Consider the following 21,448-nt stretch of genomic DNA (forward strand, 5'->3'; position numbering starts at 1 on the left):
TTTTATTTAGTATATCAGCATTAAATTTTAAAAAGAGATAAAATTAGACATCATATTTACTTTTTTATTTTTATTATAAATAATTAAAATATATATACAATTATTAAAAATTATGAATTTATAAGAGACAACTACTAAATATAATGATATTATACGGTTAAATTAATGAATATTTTGTTTACTAATTGATTACTTAATTACAAAAGTTATGATCAATTATTTTAAATAATTATTTTAAGAATATCTATTACTAATTTCAGTAAAATATACTTAATTGATAATTTTATATTTATATTCTTCAATTAAAATATGGAGTATTATTTTCTCTCCATAACCTATAACCAGTTCACATAAATAATTGATAAATACAATAGAATATCGTCTAACTAATTTAATATTTATTATACATAAAATATATTGGTATAATTATTATAAATTTAACTAATAGATTAAATTATAAATAAATTTTATCGTCGTCAACTAATTTAAAGATTAATTGTAGTATTTTATTATTACGAACAAAAACTCTAATTGATTTGATATTGATTATAAATAACATAAATTTGTATAATTATAAAAAAAATTAACTAATACATAAATTGACGAGTTACATCACGAGCCACGTGCGTAGCACGTAATGCAAAACTAGTATAATGAAAGATATGAATCAGGAGAGGAAACAGAAGGATCGAGAGAAAATTAGAAACCATCACCGATTACGATCGTTTCGCCGCCGTTTCGCCGTTCGACGTCCGAATCAAGTGATTTTCGCGGCCATCTCTTCAGAATCGAGAGCTCTATCAATCCTAAGCTTCGTTTTAAGGTAAATCTTCGAAAATTTTGGTTAGAAATGGTTAAAAGGGGGCTGTTTTAGGTATATAGAATATTAGGATCGAATTTAACGTTTTTGAAGTTATTATAGCGTTTTAATGAAAACCGAGATGCGGGTTTTGTATAGTTGAATGTATAGCACGTCGGGATGGCTGAAAAGCCCCGGAAAACGACTTTCCGGGGGCTGTTAAGAGTGTGCGTTCGCACACTCCTTAAAAATAAGAGTGTGCATTCGCACACTCCTTAAAATTAGGGTGTGCGTTCGCACACCTATTGTGTGCGTTCGCACACTACCCAAAACTTGCCAGATTCAAAATCCCAACGGTCAGTTTATAGATTTGCCTCTTAGGAACGCCTCTGTCAAATTTCATCACGATCCAACGGTTCAATTGGGAGAGATCGTTGTTTTACTAAACAGTGTCAGTGTGCAGGCAGCACCTGCGCATTGTCCTGATAACTACTTGAAACTTCATCGGAATGAAACTAAACCCTAAAGTTTGAAAGTATCATACGTATAGGAATACGATTAAGAGATATAATAAGTATCTCGACTAAGTATTAGAACACGATCAAAGTTAAAAGACGTATTTAGAATAAGATCGTGATAACCTAAGGTTACAACTTAGGATTTCGGTACTAAGTTTACGTTTATGAATTAAACGTACAGGTAATTTGGATAAGTAATGGGCGTACCGACGAGCTACCAGGCCGACGAGCTGGAATAGCTATAAGATCGGACAATGCATAGAACCTGCGTGATAGATTGGTAGCATTGCGGTAGATTGGGTAGCAGTCATTGTGAGTACATTTTAATTACTCGTTAATATTCATAAAGTCACGTATTTTCATATACGGACGACTATATGAATACTTATATATTTAATAATATGTTTGAAAAAGTACATGTATGTATGTTTTGAAAATGATTACTTTCCGTACTGCGTTATTTTAAGAATAACATAAATAGATGAAAAGAACATGTATGTTTAAAATACTGGGAAAGGGGTTAAGCAATATAAATCGTAATCAAATATCAAACCAAATATGCACGAGAAAAGTATAGTACATTCCCATATGTACTATTATTCATATGTTTACAAAGAAATATAGTACGTTCCCATACGTACTTTTAATTATAACGAATACTATACGTGCGTGTGTTATAGATGTATGATTGTAGATTGCAATGTGCATGTCATGGTCCATAAAGGATCAATATAACATAATGGAAAATATATAATTAAATAATAAACGTAAAACGAGAATTTGTACGATGGTACAACTAAATATAAGAACTGAGATACAAGGTTGATCTCGGTAGAGGTATCCCGAGACCTGTATCTACCCATTCTTGATAATAGTCCTCGGGACTCATATAGAGATACAATCAAGTATATATATATATATATATATCGAGAATCAATATGAAACAAGAGCAATTATTAAGATATGAGATAAGACACATCGGTTGGCGTGGCTATCGATGTCAGATGATTAAAGACACATCGGTTGGCTTGGCTATCGATGTCAGATATGTAAAACACATCAGTTGGCTTTGCTATCGATGTCAGATATGCGTAACACATCGGTTGGCTTTGCTATCGATGTCAGATATGCGTAACACATCGGTTGGCTTTGCTATCGATGTCAGATATGCGTAACACATCGGTTGGCTTTGCTATCGATGTCAGACAGATGAAACACATCGGTTGGCTTTGCTATCGATGTCAGAAAAATGAAGTTAGAGAAGCTTAATAAGAAAAATAAAGACAATCAAAACTATAACAGTAAACAAAACATGTCAAGCATGTACGCAGTATAAACGTACATGAGACATAAGAACGAGGCAAGGATATCAAGTACCTCTATAACATAAACGCTTAGTTTATGACACGTACATGGCCTCTGATAGTATGAACGAACAAACAAAGTATGTTTGGGAGTAAGATCGTGTGAAGTATAATTCAAAAAGAATATTTTCTACATAAAGAGGTTTTTAAACGTTTTCACCCTTTATGCAATATTACTTGTAATTATGTGTATTCACTCAGTTTTATACTGACCCCGTTGTTACTCCAATTTTTGCAAGGTAAGTTAGGTACGATGTGGAGATCGAAGCTTCCGAAGTTTTTAATTTTCGGAAGTAGTACGAGTCATGAGACTAGGCTCTTATTCTAGCGAGTCCGCAGTAGTTTAGAATAGTCAGACTCTATTTGTGAAGCGATTTAACTCTGATATGTATTTCAAACAGGGGTCGTGTATATTTTGATATTATTGTGATATACGAGATATAATTTGATTTGCAAAAAAAAATTAATATGTATTTTCAGGCTTGCTACGGGTTTTGGAGCTACCACTCCCATTCCCTAGCGCCGGTCGCGGCTCAATAATTTGGGTCGTGACAGTATATACTGTTGGTATAATGTCAGTATACTAATAAACTAAAAGTATTCTAACATTATACCAACATTTTACCAACATTATACACATCAAAACATACTGAAATTTTATTAATATTAAATAAAAAAATTATTAAAATTAAATCAAATCGTATACTAAAAATTAAATTAATAATATACCAAAATTATACCAAGATTATACACATCAAAATATATTGAAATTTTATTAATATTAGATAATAATTACACCAACATTAAATCATATCGTATACTAAAAATTAAACTAACAATATACTAAAATTATACCAACAATATACAAATTCTCTATTTCATTACCAATTATAGTGAAAATACATATAAAAATATGTACATGTTATCAACTAAAAAATATATAAAAAAATTTATTATCGATTGAAAATATACTGAAATTATACCAATAATAAACCAAATAATATTTTTAAATTCTCTGCTTCATAGTTTTAATATACCGAAATTATAACATAATTATACCGACATTATACACATAGTATTTTTATAAATAATTGTCATGATTCCTATCTTAACCTACAGTAGTAAGCCCGTGAGCTTATATGGAATCAAGTTATTATTTAATTTAAATAATAATTTAATTTTGAACATTATTAATTAAAATCTATTCTAATATTCTAACAATAAATTATTTAAAAGCACATATATTAGAATAATCTATTAATAGCAATTTTTAAAAATTAAATATTTATTTTATTCAATTTAGAGCACCAATGACAATAATCTATTAATAATAAATTTAAAAAATTAAATAACTGTTTTATTTAAATGTGAAACTCATAGAAATATTCATTTAGTATAAATATTTTATTCAAACAGAAAATTAGAATTAGAATTATTCATTAATAGGGGTGTAAATGAACCGAGCTGAGCCGAGTTTTGAAATGTTCATGTTCGGTTCGTTTAGATTTTTTAGTGTTCATGTTCAGCTCGTATTCAGTTCGTGTTCGTTCGTTTAACTGCTAAACGAATAAGCTCACGAACGAGCTCGATAAGTACCCAACGAGCTGATCCGCGAGCTCGTTCGTTTAACATCTAAACGAACAAGCAGAAGCTTGGTTTATTTACCCATTAGACAAATAAACATATACATGCTGAATAAATTATAAAAAATAATACATAGTAATGATGTTTGCAAACACATAGTAAGTATCCAAAAAAATTATAACCGATAAATCGAACAAAAGATATCCAAATATAAATATGAGTCAATTTGCGAACACCTAATCGAGTTTCTATACGAGCTTGTTTGCGACTGTATACGAGCTTGTTCACGAGCTCTTAATCAAAATGGCCTGATGTAAGTCCTCCAAAGCAGGCAACATGCAAAGTGGTAGAGTCGCACCTGAGCTACAGAACAATTTAGACCCCAGCAAATAACAGATGAAAGCATGGGCAATTAGATCGACCTCGCCACTAGTCCTGGGTATGCACTCCCGGTAAAGCTCGTACAACTCGGTATGACACAGAGTACCACCTTTCATCTCCGATATAAAACACAGCATCTCAAAAATATATGTGTCTATCTGACCGTTGAACGCCAAACCGCCATCAAAAGTCAGAGGCGAAACCCCAAAAGTAATCCCCGCGATCAGCGAGAAATCCAAAGGGGCCACTGTCAGCTCCCCAATTGGCAAGTGAAAATTATGGGCAGTATCCATCCACCGCTCCATTAGCGCACGCAAAGAAACGCTGTCACAGATCCTCGTCGCAGTAAATAGACCGCTATCAAGACGGCCAAAGCCCATAACGTCTACCTGAGAACGAACAACAACAGCTAAAGTATCGTACCACATACGCACGTCGACAAAGTTCCCGGAAGTACGGAACACATCCTTCTCCTGAAAACACAGAAAGATCAAAAACCAGAGTCAAAATCATCAGAAATCAAACCGGAAAAAGTCAAAGTTGCACCAGAGGTTGTGTTCCAGAAGGGCACTGGCACCACCATCCCAGCGCCCGCCAGCTTATTCTAGCGGCACCGCCAGAATATAGTAGCGGCGGCGCCACTATGCCTTGGTGCCGTTGTCACTTCTTTTCCCTCCCCATATCAATTTTTCGGGGTCTAGTCCCACTTTCGACTGAGTTTCGTCGATATTAAGGACATATTTCAAACATACATGCAATAAAAACGTCAATCTACAAGCAGAAACACAGAAAAACGCACCTCAAAGTCAGCCTTAGCGCACAAATGTCCCTCCAGACGCAACAAAAACGAGACCTCCTCGCTTGCCTCCAGTAAAGTAGCATGTTGAACAACCTGTCGGTCAGCATCAATACATGGTGCCCTAAAGTCCAAGGGTGGTGCCATAGTCCAAAATAAAAGAAAAAAGAATTTACGAATTTAGAGAATACAAAATGAAGAGAGAGAAATAAAAATGAAAAATAAGGGGATGGCTCTCTTGAAAGGCACAAGGCCACTAATAGATGAAAAATTTCACTCTTAAAGAGTATGCCAGAAAAGCGTCTTCGAGGACATAAAGATATTTTAGAAAAACAGAGCGCATAATTCTCTGGTAAAAATACAAACACCTTAGACGGTGACAACCAGAAATACAGACACCTTAGACGTTAGGGACCAAAAATACAAACACCCTAGAGGATGGAAGCCAGCAATACAAATATCCCAGAGGATGGAAGCCAAAAATATAAATACTCCATAGGACCAGAATCAAAAATACGGATACCCCAGAGGATGGAAGCCAGAAATATAAACGCCCCAGAGGATCAGAATAGCCCTACAGGATCAGAGTAGCCACAGAGGATCAGAATTGCCCTAGAGGATCGAATAGCCCTAGAGGACCATAACAACCCTAGAGGATTATCATCAAGCCCTAGATGATCAAAAAGTTGCCCAGAAAACAGGATTGAAATGACCAATAAGACATATCAGAGCCAGACTCTACATACAAATTATGGTATAAAAACACCAGAGAATGGTAGAAAGACACTGAAGATTGGTAGAAAGTCACCAATGAACGATACAGAGACATAGAAGATTGGTAGAAAGACACCGAATATGGCAGAAAGATGCCAAATCCTGGTAGAAAGACACCAGCATCCGTTAATTGTGGAATAATTAACCAAATCCAGGCACTTATTCAATAGGGTGACCCTTGGGACGGCTAAGGGGATGATGTCCCTTCTACAAACCTAAGAAGGTCCAGACAGGATAATTACCAGGGTCCGAGCCATCAGATCACTCTCAAGACGACTGAGAGTTTGTAGCTCCATTTCACAAGGCACACAACGGGCAGTCCCGACTCAACCGACGACCTTCGGGACAGCTGAAAAGACCTACTCATAGCCAAATGCTGAGTAGACAAGAACCAGGGGGGCATGAAGTCAGAGTAGCACCATCACAGGTAATACTAAAGTTAGGGCATTACCAAACCACTAGGTGAGCGAGTACCTCCGACGGTGGGCAATATCCTTGTCGCTTGTCTAACAGCAAGTCTCTTCTTTAATGAGATTGACCTACTTTGTCAATTCTCGTTAAAGAGGGGGGCAAACGGTAGACACCTATTTTCCGGACAAGTGAAAAGTGATAAGGGATTGAAGCATCCAATGATGATTTCTAGAGAAATTTGTCCGGATGATGAGCTATCGATTTGCTTGTTGGAATCTAAGCAAGCAAAATCAGCGCATAGTTGTAAACTTGGTGGATTGAAACGTAATTAGCTGTAAATAGTCTATAAAAATCCAAAGAGATTGTACTCTGAGTCTAGAAATTGGACTGATTGCAATATTTTAGAAGTTTATGGGCCAATTTGCAAGTTTTACGGACTGAAATAGACCATAGCCAAACTTATAGTGTCTTAATAGCCTTTTTGACACTTTTAAGCACCAAAATGGACTTTTAGCACCTTTTTAATTAGCTAGCAAGTCAAAATCCGAAATTAATTAATATAATACAAGTTTTAACTAATTTTAAACACCTGGAAACTTATCGCTTCACACACTTAGACTCCCATGACACAACTCTAACTCTAGCTAACCCTAGGTCACCCATTCCCCTATAAATACTTCTGCTAACTCACCTAGTCAAAGGTCGGACTAGAAATATATAAACCCTAGAGCTAGAATTCAAACCCCACTGGAAAACCCTAGCCTAGCTGAATATTCCACAGACACACACACCAAATTCGCACTTCAATCCAGTCCCTAGAACACTAAGTACGTGTTGATTCTCTAAGAACGTAACCTGCACAAACTCGAAGCTGGATTCTGCATCCACTTTGCCAGCAAACGAGTCAAGGACTCAAACCGGTAATTCGGAGGACCCTCTAATTTATCCTTTTGATTTTTATATTCCATGATCAAATTAGGGTGTAAGTTTAGTCTATTTTGCTATTTTTGCCATAAAATTGCCATATCTAGCTAAATTTCCATGAGATCGAATAAAAAGCATGTTAATCACTATTAATTAGCTATTTATGTATTCAAATCCAGAAAATAATCAAGTAGAAGCCTTACAATGCATGTTTTTAGGTGTTTTTAATATATTTTACCATGAAAAATACCTTTAAAAAGTTGTTGTAAATCCATATTTATGATGTTCAAATCATGTTCAAATACTTCTAGACTATTATTTTTGAATTCCTTGTTCTATTTTATGCGTTTTTCACTGTTTTTGCACGGAAAACGGAGCTACAACGAGTGAGAATGGATCAAAAAACGAACCGGTGGACCTGTTGCCCACACCACCGCCGCCGCCGCTGTAACCGGCGGCACCACGAGAATGAAGTGGCGGCGTCGCCACAATGGACTACTGGTGCCGGCAGTCGCACCGGCGCCGTGTTCGTCGCTTCTTGCCTCCCAGAACCTGCTTCTTAGACTTCGATCTAAAACTTCAAATTAGGTTTTCGGGCTCGTTTGGACTCGAAATTAGGCCCAGTTTAGACCCATAAATAGATATTTTATGTACTTTAATTGTCGCAATGTAACGACCCTGATCCGATGTAAAATGGACCTCGAAGTCCACTCAATACCATAAAGTATAAATAGAGCCCTTCAGCCCGAGGCCCGACAAACCAGCAACTTCCAGATCAGATTCCGAGTTAACTAAAACTCAGAATCATCCGCAGCTTAAACTAGTAGAACCATATCGACAAGACGCACAACTCTTGTGATCTGACCGAGAGTCAGTTCTGACCAGACTGATGGTCAAAACCCGCGCGAGTGTCAGGCACTCGAAGTCAACGAGGTTAAAAAATATCTCTGACCTTGTATGTATAAACAACTTCACTTGAGCATGTTGACACTACTTACCGCTTTCCAAAAGTATATCAATTAACCAGTTAAAGGACTAATCACATAAATTTGCCAAATAATGCAATTCCAACTAGTCATTTAGACATCTTAGGATTATGTAATACCTCGTATCTTTTTTAGCTTTTTCCGATGAGTTTCCGGTAGTAACTTAAGAAATTTTGCGGTTTTTGTGGTTCGATTCAAGGTTGGGGTTGAAATTTGGGTTTGGGTTCGGGTTGTGGTTCAACCAAAATTTTGATTGAACCGAGCCGTGGTTCAACCTTTGGATTGAACTAGGTCTCGTTTGAACCATTAGTCTCAAAAGAGACCTGGTCTCGTTTTGCCTCGAACGAGACCTGCAATTTTTAGGCAGGTCTCGATCGAGACCTGATTGCTGCTATTGGGGGCATGTTTTCTCTCCTGTTTTAGCACGTATTTCCTCCCTTTAAATACCTAATATTTTAACCCTAAATCTTCACCACACTTCATACAAACTCTAGTCGTTTTTCCTACCCAAAATCGCTGAGAATTCTCGTCTCAATTCTCCTCCAAAGTTTGGTGTTCTTCGGTGAAATTTGTTCTTGATTTCAGATTTTTCCTCTTTTGTTCTACTTCTGTTCTTTATCGATTTTCACGTGCGTTTAGAACCGAAGTGAGTTCTGATTCTTTCTAGCGATTGTAGACTCATCTATCTTCAAGACCGAACTCCGTTTTTGTAAAACGGTACGTTATCTTTTTTGTTATAGCCGCCGCCGTTTATCGTTTTAATGTAATATGTTGTTTTGCTCTCTAAATCGATATCTTTGTTTTTCAATTCATTCGCAGCCGTTTCTTGATCGAATTCAGTCCCGTTTTTTCCCCGTGATAGTAGACTCATCCCTCTACGACTCCCAACTTTGATTTTTCCAAACTCTACGTAATTGATCTCGTTATAGTCGCCGCTGTTTCACCGTTTTAGACGGTTATAAACTGTGAATGTGTAACATTTTGTTACCGCCGATTTCATTAGGTTTTTAGGCTATGATATTTCTTACTTTGAATGATTATAGTTTCTTGTGTATTAAGTAGTGATTTGTTTAAGCTATTATTCATGGTTTGTCTCAATGTGTCGGTTCGGGATCGTCGTTCTTAAGTTCAGTGACGTTCTGTGGTTTTGTGAGGTGTTATATTTGATTGCTTTATGTTCTTGATTCTTGATTATGTGTTTTAGATTGTTCATGATTCATAAGGTTTGAATAATCGAAGGTTTGAATGTTATGTTTGGTTTTTGAATTGTTGAAGATGTTAGGAATGACGAGTTTTTGATTTCTGAGAATAAGGAATTGAAATTGTATCTTTGGGTTTGTTTAATGAAGAAGATGGTGAGGTGGCATGGAATGATTGACCATTATGAATTTTTTTGGGCTAATGGTCAGTTTTGGTCACTGAATTCTTATGTTTTAAATCTATTGATTCCTAAACTTATCTTTTAACTGTTTTAATTGATTTTTGATTTCAATTTACGAAATTGATTTCGACCTATTAACTAGCAATTTAAATAATATTATTATTTATAATTTGAAATTACTTTGGTCATTAATATTTTTAAATCAATATTAATCTTATTATAGTTTATCTATGATTTTATAAATTGACTTTATTAAATGGGAATTGGAAATTTCATTTAATTTGAAAGTTTGTCAAATTAATAATATTATTTTTAAAATCTAAAAATAATATTTGAGTTATTTAAAATTAAATTAATAATTATTTTTAATTAATATTTTAATTGATATTTTGAGATTTTGACTTAGCGTGTCAATGTGTTTAAATTTATATTTTTAACTTTTGGTTTTTGTTTCGAGTTATAAATTGTCAAATCGAAAACGGTGATTATTTTATAATTAAAATTAATATAATTACTCAGGTAATTATATTTAATTTTAAATATCTTTTTGGTATGACATGTTGGTTTTACTGGCGTTTTGCGTTTGTAACAACAAGCGTGTGAAATGCGGGCGTGCCAGGAAGCGGATTCCAAAATGTAACTTAACTTCTTAAACGAGCGATTGGGGTTTGGTTAACCTTATAACAAGTACTCCAATCAAGTAATGCTAAAACAAAGAAATTCAACTGTAAATATATTTACTAATTGAATGAAATGAAAATACAAGTGTTTGAGTAGAAATTGCAAAAGTTCAATCGTAAAGTTCTTTACTGATTGAAGAAAACTGAGAATGCTAAGTGTTGAGTGTTTTTGCCTTTGGGCTGACTTTTGTTGGATTTGATCGGGGGTTGCAAATTGGCTGCTCTTCTCTTATTTATAGCTTCATCATTTGAAAACTGCTGCTTCACGTACCAACTGCACACGTTCTTCCCCATCTTCAGGAACTGTCAATCGTGTCTTGTTTCTGCTGCACGTGCTTTTTAACTTATTTTCTTCTGGAATGGACTTCTTGGGCTTGTGGGCCATTTAAATTAATATTTAATGGCCCATATCAAATTTGAGCTTAATCTTCTGTAAATGGACTTTGACCTTTTTGATTTCAACCTCTGGAAACCAACCTTTAGAAATCAACCTTTAGAGCTCAACCTAAATCAACCTTTAGAACTCAACCTCTAGAAATCAACCTTTAGAACTCAACCTCTAGAAATCAACCTCTAGGTCAAAATTAGTCAACCTTTAGAAATCAAATTTTGGAAATCAACTTCTGGTTAACTTCTAGAAATCAACTTTTGGAAATTACTTTAGGCCAATTATTCACAGTACTCTTTTTATCTTTTGAAAAAGAATACGGGCTTTTTTATGGCTTTTTAGCCATATTTTTAATTTTGGTGCAAACAATGCCCCCAATATAATTGGCTTTTTAGAAATAAAGCCATTTATATATATTTCTTTTAGCCAAAATTTAAAATTTTAGCTTTCACAATGGTTAGGCCTAAGGTTTTATTTTCTGAAATTGATAAAAATTTATGGAAAGGTGAAAATCCTCTAGAAAACATGGTTTCAAATGTTTCAAGAGTATGTGAAAAGGTTTTAGAAGATCAAAAAATTTCAAATTCATCTTCTCCAAAAAGTTTAAAACAAAACCCTAATTCAAAAATTAAACCCAATTTTTCCCCAAAAATCACCAAGCCTCAAACAATGTCACAAATTGAAGCAGAAGGAGAACAACCGGTCATCCCCACTGCACCTCCGGCGATCAGCTCCTTGGCCACGCCCAGCAGCTTTGGCGTTTCATCTCTCACGGCAGCAGCTTCTCTCCCGCCGTCCAGCTTCTCGCCCGCAGCTGCTGTTTCGCCGTCCAGCTCCTCGCTGGCAGCTAAGGAGTCGCAGATTGCCGCGCCGTCCAGCTTCTCGCCAGCAGCAGCAGCGTCTGCTCTTTCATCGCCGTCAGTTTCTTTTCCGCCAGCGGCAGCGTCCTCCTTGGCAGTAGCGGCGTCTTCTTTCCCTTCACCGGCGACAGCTCCTTCGCCGTACGTGTTGACAGCTCCAACGTCCGGTGTTTCTTTTCTAGCAGCTAGCACCGCTTTTTCCCAGCAGCAGCTAGGCGGCGATGGTGGCCCGGTGGCTAACCCTTCCACGGCGGCAGCAGGTATATTCTCCTCGTTCTCTTTTTTTTTTGTTTTCTAATTAACTAATTGCTTGTGATTAATTAGTTCCTTTAAAAGAAACCCTATAATTTTGAGAATTGAGGTGATTTTGTGTTCTCACTTATTGAATGAGATTGGAATCTAGGATTTATTTTTCCAAATTCTTTACCAATAAGGTTTTGACGTAATGTCGTCAATTTTACTTTTCCAAGCCAATTTTAGATGAAAATGAATTTTAACAAGAAAATTAATTTGTTTGAATTTGGTTCGATGTCAACATTTGAACTTTTAAATACTAATGATTTAATTCAATGTCAACATTTGAACTTTAAATGCTAATGATTTTAGCATGCTGTAATTTTGACTCTTTTTTTTTTTTACTTTTGTAGATGGCGGTTTGCCAACCAATTTGGTGGCGGATCCTGCATCTTTGTCTCGTGTTTCTCCATCATTGGCCGTGTCAGGTAAAATCTCACCTAACATAGAACAAATTCTTGAATTTTAGCATGTTGTTAGTTTTGATTTTATTCATCAATTGAAATCACCCTTTACAGCTAGCGGCTTGCCAACCAATTTGGTGGCGGAAATTGTAGCTACTACGCCTGCTTTTAGCTCTGAGACACCAACTTCTGGCTTGACGATTTCAAAGGCAACAACTTCTGGTTTTCCGCCAACCAATACCTCAGGTAAATTTCTTTTGAAATCAAACTCTTAGGATTTAGCTACTGTGATGTGATGCTTGATCCTTTGTGGTTTACCTAAGATTGTGATTTTTGCTTATGCACTTCAAACTTAAACAATTTGAATTTAATTGCTTAACATTGAATTTAATGCTAAAACAACTAAATTCAATTATTCAAAATTTTAACTTATTGACGAGAACCATTTAGATCAATTGCCTAATAGTGTTTGGCATCAATTTCAGATCTTGCTTCGGCTTCCAAAGAGCCGTTGGTCCTTTATCTAGCTGATGGTACTTTATTTACACCACCCTTCCAACCCAATGTAGTGACCAAAACTTTACAACAAACTGTAGCCCTATCAACGGGTAAGGATTGATCTTTAGGACTTTAGATGCATTTTGTCTTCTGAATGGTTGAATACATCTGTATCTTGATATTTGCAGGTTCTCCTAAGTTGGTAGCTACCACCTTTTCTGACTTCGCGGCTCAAAAGCCAGCCTCCAACCCCTTTACTATACCATCCACCTCTCCTCCTCCAGGCAAAGGTAAACCACTGTATTAACTTTTGTGATTGGATTGGTTAGTGTGAATTTTAATGCAGGTTTTATTTTAATGGTTTAGGATACCAATAATACTACTAGGAACTTGCAAATTCTTCAGGCCATTAGATAGAATATTCTAAGCCTTTAGAAGTCAAATTTCTAGGTGGTCAAGTTTAATGAACATTTAAGGCCCTACAACTTTTTAGGCCTAAATTTTGATATTCTACTTGAACCATGTCTGTTTTGGCTTTACTTCAACCATTTAAAAACTCAAATTGGCTAAGTGATTGGTTTATGTTTATTTTATTTTGAGAATTTGCAAAAACCAATTTCTTTTTCTTCTGTTTTAGCCAATTTTGAAAATGTATATGAAAATTCAAATTTGCACTTACAGGTTTCGGGATACCTTCTGCGGCACCAGTCAGTAGGGCTGTGGGTGTCCCTATTTCTCCTCTCCTAGTGGGGATTCCTGGCCGAAAGGATGCTATTGAAAAGGTATGTCATGATGAACTCCCCTTTTCTTTTTGAGATTGGGTTTCATGTTGTGAGCAAATGCTTCTTTCATTCAGGAGTTCTATAGACAAATTCTAGATCCATCAGCCATTGCTCCTTTTCCACCTTATGTCACCTTCCAGTAAGTTTTGTACTAGAGATTGTTTAACCGATTTCCATCTTAGTCTTGTTTATTCAAAACTATTGTTCTCTCTGCAGGGACACCTCTTTAACTCCCCTTTTGAAAAAGGGTCTCATCATCCAAGGCATTGGCAATAAAACTATTCCAGAAGCTCCTCCCTACCCTATGCATGCGAGCGACGTATTAGTATGGGATTATGAAGTGACAGGGGCTTCTGATATTACTTCCGTCATTAAGTCATGGCCTCGTCAGCCTCCTTGATGGACGGATTGGGTGGCTCGTCTACGTCCTTACTTCCAGAGGGATTGGCGGAGATTGGGGTTACTCCAGCTGATAGAGATAAGCGACCGACATATTGAGCTGAATGCGGGTATGTGCAGATCTTTTCTTCGCTATTGGAGTAGTTCAGCCAATTCTTTTATTTTTCCTTTCGGCCCGATGTCAGTTACTTTAAAAGATGTCTTCATGCTCACCGGCCTTCCGGTTATTGGATTTGACGCCCCTTGTCTATTTGAGGTAGAGACGAAAGACCTCTATTCCTACCCAATTTGTCCAGTTACCCGGCTTGTGTTTCCAAGTGGAGTGTCTTAACAACACCTCCTTCTTTAGAAGAACATACCGAGTTTCTGTGGGTCCTAATATGCAAGTTCATCATGTGCCCCTCCTCTGGCACTCCTACCAAGGAATATTGGAAGCTTGCAAGTAATCTAGCCAACGGGACTTTTGTGGCTTTGGGGCCTGTGTTGTTAGGCGCCCTCTACTACGCTTTTGAGCAGTCTGTTACTACTCACCTCTTGGCCAAGTTAGATGGTCATGTGTGGTTGTTACAGTTGTGGATTTTTACCTACTTCCCAGAGCTAATGGGTGTAGCGGTAGGTACCTTGTGCACTCCTATTGTGGATCTTTTGGCAGTCAAGTGTTGTTTTGAGGAGACCGCTGTCTTTGATTTTCTTTTTGAACGCACAGCTAGGGAAACCTCGGCTTTGTCCGTTTTTGATCATCACTCATATATTCCTCAGTGGATGGACATTTTCTCAGGGAAGCCAAGCACGCTCCTCCTTATCAAAAGAAAGCTCTTTTGTGCCTTTACTACCTCTAGGATGTTATTTTTGGGAGGGTCTCAAGCCTTCTCTACTCGTGCTTCTAGCCAACATTGTGTGTCAAAGTTGTACATGAGTAGCCTTTGGGGTAGGCAGTTTGGGCTTAACCTTTCTCAAATTCATCCTTACCTTGAACAACATGATGGTGAGTGGACAAGATCTATTGTAGAGCAGCTTGTCAAGGTATATGGTTATTATCGTTGTCCTGTGGTGGAGAATTTGATTCCATATGACTTTGCCTCTTGGTGGGACGAGCGGTTTCAACTCATTCTGTCCAAAAACGCAGGTAACAACTTCATCTTTTTAACTTGTCTTCTATTTGTTTTCTGCCTCTAATTCTTTACACCTTTGTAGGGAAAGAAGCAAGGCTGCTAGTTCAACCTCCTCAAAGGCCTACTCCAGTGAGCAAGCCTAAGAAACAGGCTAAGAAAAAGAATCGCAACACCTCTTCAGAGTCATCTTTTGAGAAGACGGAATTGCCTAAGACACAAACTAAAAGGAAGAGTCGTGACACTTCTTCGGATTCGTCTTTTGAGAGGACAGAATTGCCTAAGACTAGGCAGTCAGGGAGACTCCTCAAAGTAGCCAAAAAACAAAATGCTGGACCTCTTGAGACTGTGGTCTTGGAAGATAATTCAGAGGATGATCAACTTCCGGACCTACTTCACGGTAAATCTCTTCACTTTGCTTCTTATGCTTAATATGTTTCATCCATTTAACATCGACTTTTTTTTTACAGAAGCCGCTCATACAGAAGAAACAACGCTAGATGTTGATTCCGAGGCGGCCATAGATAGAGAGGATGATGGAGTCCTTGACACACAAGGTAACCATCTTTCTTGGTCTTTATTATCTATCATAGTTACCTAGCTCATTTCATTGAAATCTTCTCAGGTATGGAGCATTCAGGGGAACAATGCTCCAAGTCAGCCTCCGAGTCAACTTCTAAAGGCTCCAAGTCAGCCTCTGAGCCAACTTCTAAAGGCTCCAAGTCAGCCTCTGAGCCAACTTCTAATGGCTCCAAGTCAGAGTCTGCTTCTAAAGGATCTAGGTCAGCCTCTGAGCCAACTTCTAAAGGCTCCAAGTCAGCTTCTGAGTCTGTCTCCAAAGGTTCCAAGTCAGCCTCTGAAAAAGATTCTGCTACCTCCACTGAATCCGAGGTAAATCTCTAACTTTGTTAAGATAAGTTTTTATTATACTTTTGGTTGGATATTAACCTTCTTTCAAATTCTTCTTCAGGAACCTTTATCGCAAATTAAGAAACTTTCTTCGATAATAGCAGAAGACCAAGACCTGGTAGATTTAAGCTTCTTGGACGAGATGAGCACCCCGGAAGCTAGTGTTCCTTTTGTCCCTTTGCCGGCTGACGTCGAGAGAGCTGTTTCTTTAGTCAAGCATGTCCTCGGCCAGCACATTTCTATTGTTACAGATTCCCAAAAAGAAGATCTCATTTCCTCTCTCCATATTCTACGCCTTGTTCCTGACTCCGTTGTCACTGATGAAGTAGAGAAAGATATTCTGGGTTCGCTCAACTTGTGGAGGTCTTGTGTTGAGATCGAGTTAAATGACCTCCCCAAGTTGAAATCTTCAAAAGCAGATAACGCCAGGTATTTATCTTTGGGATCTAAAAGGCAAGAAGTGGCTCAAAAACTACGAGACCTAGAAGCTAGTGGTGAGGTCTTTGAAAAGGAGATTGAACAACTGGAAACTGCTATTCTAGCTTTAAAGAGTAAGCAGCTTGATCTTGTGGTGGAAGGCAAGCTTCTAGCCGAGGAATATCAAGGAATCAACTCCCAACTCCAGCCTCTTCATACTACCATTCAAGAGAAGAAAAATGACATGGTCTCATGGGTACAAAATTGTGCTAAGGCTCGTCAAGACAAAGTTGTTTGCCAATCGAGGTGGAGCAAGTTGCAAGGCCTTTTCTCAGATTCTTCACCTACTCCAGTGTTGGCTTCCTCCACCTCCACCAACACCACAGCTCCTTGATGATTTTCTTTTATTTTGTATATGAACTGTGTTATGTAGTTTAGCTTTAGAATAGGTGACTTTTGTTGAACCAAAAGACTTTGCTTTTGGCTTTGAATTTTCTTTTTATATAACAGGACACTTTTGCTTACACGGCCTTTTGGCCAGTACTTGCTTCGTGACACGTACACCTGCACCTATACACTTGTACATGCATTGCATTACAGAGACGCCATTCAGGTACTTTCTAAACTTCAAATGTCTTGGTGTGAAGATGGCTCTCCAGCCATTTGTTTGCTTGTTGTGTTCCACACCAAGATTCACTTACAGGTACAGCCATGCATTGCATTTTCACTATGTGTTTATGTTCCTGGTATGAAGATGGCTTTAGCCATATACTTGTGTAGTGATGTGATGTCCATACCAGGACTTGTTTCACGAACAAATCACATATGTCACTTACAGCCATGCATGCATTACAGGGCCGTTTTTGTTTGTTGTTGAATGTTGTTGAATTTTCTTTTTATCCCTTTAGCTTAGTTAGCCAAAGTTTAAGAAGTCTTAGCAGAATAGAGACCTTATAAACTGTTTATAGTAGGAGTTTGACTTTCCACCTTTGACAGTCAACTCTTGAAATCAACTTCTAGAGGATCAACTGACCAGTCAACTTGAACTTCTAGGAATCAACTTTTAGAAGTCAACTCCTAGAACAAACTTCTGGAATTAATTTTTAGGAGTCAACTTTTAGAAGTCAACTTCTAAAACTTCTAGGAATCAACTTTTAGGAGTCAACTTCTAAAACTTCTAGGAATCAACTTTTAGGAGTCAACTTCTAGAACCAACTTCTGGAATTAATTTTCCATAGTCGATTAATTATAGCCTCACCAATTTAGCTAAAGTAGCCAAATTTTAGAATTTTAATTATCAAAAATGGCTAAAAGCCATTACATTACATCTTGTGCCAAAATCCATAAGTTAATGAAAAAGTACAGGTCTAGCCAAAATAGCCAAACTCCTAAAAATCTGATAATACACTCGGCTAAAAAGCCACAATGTTACGACTCATGTACTGATATTGCTAAAACAAGTTACATAATCTGCAGTACATGTATGGCTAAAAGCCATTAAGTCATTTCTAAGTTGTATTTCTCCCAGATGGTGGGAGTGTATTTCTTCAAGTACTTTCCATTAATAAATTTTTTATGAGGCTCACCCTCTAGACTTGATAGCCAGTACGCATTCCCCTTCATCACCTTGTGGACTAAGAATGGCCCTTCCCAATTAGTAGACCATTTCCCATATTCTCTATCTTTAGTACCAGGGGGTAAGATCAACTTCCATACTAGCTCATCTTCTTGAAATGTCTTAGGTCTAACTTTCTTGTTGTAGCTTCTGGAGACTTTCTTCTTCTGTATAATCATATTGTTTAAAGCATGAAGTCTCCCTTCTTCTAAATTTTCTAACTCCATCATCATGGTTTCATTGTAATCTTCTGGAGTCAAATGATTCTGCTTAGCTACTCTCAATGACCTCACCACCACCTCCATGGGTAACACTGCATCATGACCATAGGTTAGCATAAATGGACTTACTCCAGTAGCATTTCCCCTAGAGGTGCGATACGCCCAGAGTGCTTCTGATAAAATTCGATGCCAATCCTTTGGATTTTCTTCCAACATTTTTTGAACTATGTTGATGATAATTTTATTAGAAGATTCAGCTTGGCCATTGGTCCTGAGCATAATAAGGTGTAGAGGTCAATAATTTTATTCCATAATCAGTGGCAAATTCTTGCATCTCCTTACCAGTGAACATTGTGCCCTGGTCAGTAGTTACTGATTGTGGAATTCCAAATTGATGAATAATTTCCTCTTTAATAAATTTAATAACATCTTTTTGCTCTGTCTTTACCAATGGCTTAGCGACTACCCATTTGGTAAAATAATCAGTAGCTACAATTATGAAACTGTGATTTTTAGAAGATGGAGGATATATTTTACCTAGCAAATCTATGGCCCAACCTCTGAATGGCCATGGTTTGATGACAGACTTCAACTCAGCAGCTGGAAGTCTTTGTATGTTTCCATACCTTTGGCACGATTGACAACCCTTTGCAAAAGTCATGCAATCTTTTAGGATAGATGGCCAGAAGTAACCATGTCTTCGGATCAGCCATCTCATTTTCACTCCGGATTGATGTGCTCCACAAACTCCTTCATGAGTTTGTTTCATGACCTCTAGTGCCTTTGTAGTTCCAAGGCATCTTAGCAGTAGGTTGTCGAATCCTCTTCTGTATAAAACATCTTCTATGAGCACATAGTTAACAGCTCTCACTCTTACTTTATACATCATCTTCTTGCTAGGATTCTCCAGGTACTTTTTAATATCTCTCCTCCAATCCTGTACTAAGTTATCATCAATATTGAAAATATCTAGTTGTACTCCTCTTTTAAAAATTGAAGGGTGAGTTTTTCTTTGTACCATTACTAGTCGGTAGGTTAACTCCTCCGACAGACGTAGGCCAGATGCTAGCTGTGATAATTCATCGGCCTCCCAATTTTCCTCTCTAGGAACATGTACTAATTCAACCTCTTCAAAACTCTCTATTAACTGTATAGCAATAGCATAATAAGAAGTTAAAGAGTAACTCATGCATTTATATTCGCCAGACACTTGTCTAATAACCAATTGAGAATCTCCAATTATTTTGACCTTTTTAGCACCTAGATCTAGGAGGATTTCTAATCCAATAATCAAAGCCTCATATTCAGATTGATTATTTGTACATTCAAAGTCAAGATTAAAAGACAAGGAGGTCTTAGCTCCAGAAGGTGATACTATTATGATTCCAGCACCCGCAGACCTATCTGTACTAGACCCATCAAATTTAAGCATCCAAGGTCTATGTTCATTCATAAAAACCGGTAAGTCAAATTTACTTTCATCTCCTAGGTTTATACATGGGTGGTCGGCTAGGAAATCTGCTAGAGCCTGACCTTTGACCGACTTCTGGGGATGATAAATCAAATGAAAGTCTGCCAAACTTAATAACCACTTTCCAATATTTCCTGATAAAACAGGTTTGTTTAGCATATATTTCATCAAGTCGGTTTAAGACACCACATAGACTCTATTACTAAGCAGATAGTGTCTTAACTTAGTGCAGGCAAAAAACAAAGCCAGACACAATTTCATGATAGGAGTGTATCTAACCTCTGTAGATGTCATCGAACGGCTCAAATAATAGATAGCCTGTTCATGTCCATCTTGGTTGCTCTGGGCTAGCAGACACCCAATTGAACCTTCGGCTGCTGAAATGTACAACCTCAGAGGTATACCCTTTTTGGGAGGCATCAATACAGGAGGCTTCATTAGATAATCTTTAATTTCATCAAAAGCCTCTTGATGGATGGTTTCCCATCTGAAGACATCCTCCTTTTTTAATTTCAACAGTTCTGAGAATACTTTTCTTTTTCCTGCAAGATTAGATATAAATCTCCTTAAGTAATTAACCTGCCCAAGAAACCTCTAAAGTTCTGTTTTATTTCTAGGCGGTTTAGCTTCTCGAATAGCTTTGGTTTTGTTTTGGTCCACTTCAATGCCTCTTTCAAGGACTAGAAACCCCAAAAAATTTCCAGCTTTTACACCAAAGGCGCATTTCAGAGGATTGAGTTTTAAACAGTGAACTCTCATCCTCCTAAATGCTTCCTCTAGATTTTTCAAATGATCTTTCATTAGTTTTGATTTTACAACAACATCATCAATATAAACCTCCATAGTTTTACCTAAGAGGTCGTGGAAGATGGCATTCATAGCCCTCTGATATGTTGCACCAGCATTACGTAAACCAAACGGCATGACCACCCATTCAAATGTCCCAATAGATCCTGGACATCTAAATGCCGTTTTGGAGATATCTTCTTTAGCCACCATAATCTGGTTATATCCAGCAAAACAATCCATAAAAGACAAAAGAGAATGATTAGCTGTAGCATCAATAAGAGTGTCAGCAATTGGCATGGCATAAATATCTTTAGGAGTTGCTTCATTTAAGTCCCTAAAGTCTATGCATATTCTAAGTTTTCCATTCTTTTTAACCACTGGAACAACATTTGCTAACCAATTACTATATTTAGCAGGCCTAATAAAGCCTGCTTTACACAATTTTTCAATTTCTTCTTTTACCTTTAATTCAACTTCTTTTGACACTCTTCTTGGAGGTTGGCGGTATGGCTGAAACTCGGGCTTAATAGGAAGCCGATGTTCTACCAATGTCCTGCTTAACCCCGGCATATCAGAATATTGCCATGTAAAGCAATCTTTGTATTCCTGCAAGAGTACAGTTAATTTTGTTTTTAAACCAACCTCTAGGTTTTTACTAACAAAAGTTACCTGAGGTTCCTCAGAGGTTCCAAGA

General features: G+C 37.2%; 2 protein-coding genes across 2 annotated transcripts; both read right to left on the bottom strand.

The window, feature by feature from the left end:
- Nucleotides 1-18,155: 18,155 nt before the first annotated feature.
- Nucleotides 18,156-18,710, bottom strand: LOC126668320 (uncharacterized). Its single transcript, XM_050361525.1, has one exon. The coding sequence runs from the start codon at nucleotides 18,708-18,710 to the stop codon at nucleotides 18,156-18,158; it is 555 nt and encodes a 184-aa protein (XP_050217482.1).
- Nucleotides 18,711-18,747: 37 nt separating this feature from the next.
- LOC126668321 (uncharacterized) lies at nucleotides 18,748-20,124 on the bottom strand. Its single transcript, XM_050361526.1, has one exon. It carries the CDS (start codon nucleotides 20,122-20,124, stop codon nucleotides 18,748-18,750), a length of 1,377 nt encoding a protein of 458 aa, XP_050217483.1.
- Nucleotides 20,125-21,448: the final 1,324 nt, after the last annotated feature.

The sequence above is a fragment of the Mercurialis annua genome, linkage group LG2, assembly GCF_937616625.2.
Source record: "Mercurialis annua linkage group LG2, ddMerAnnu1.2, whole genome shotgun sequence".
NCBI lineage: Eukaryota > Viridiplantae > Streptophyta > Magnoliopsida > Malpighiales > Euphorbiaceae > Mercurialis > Mercurialis annua.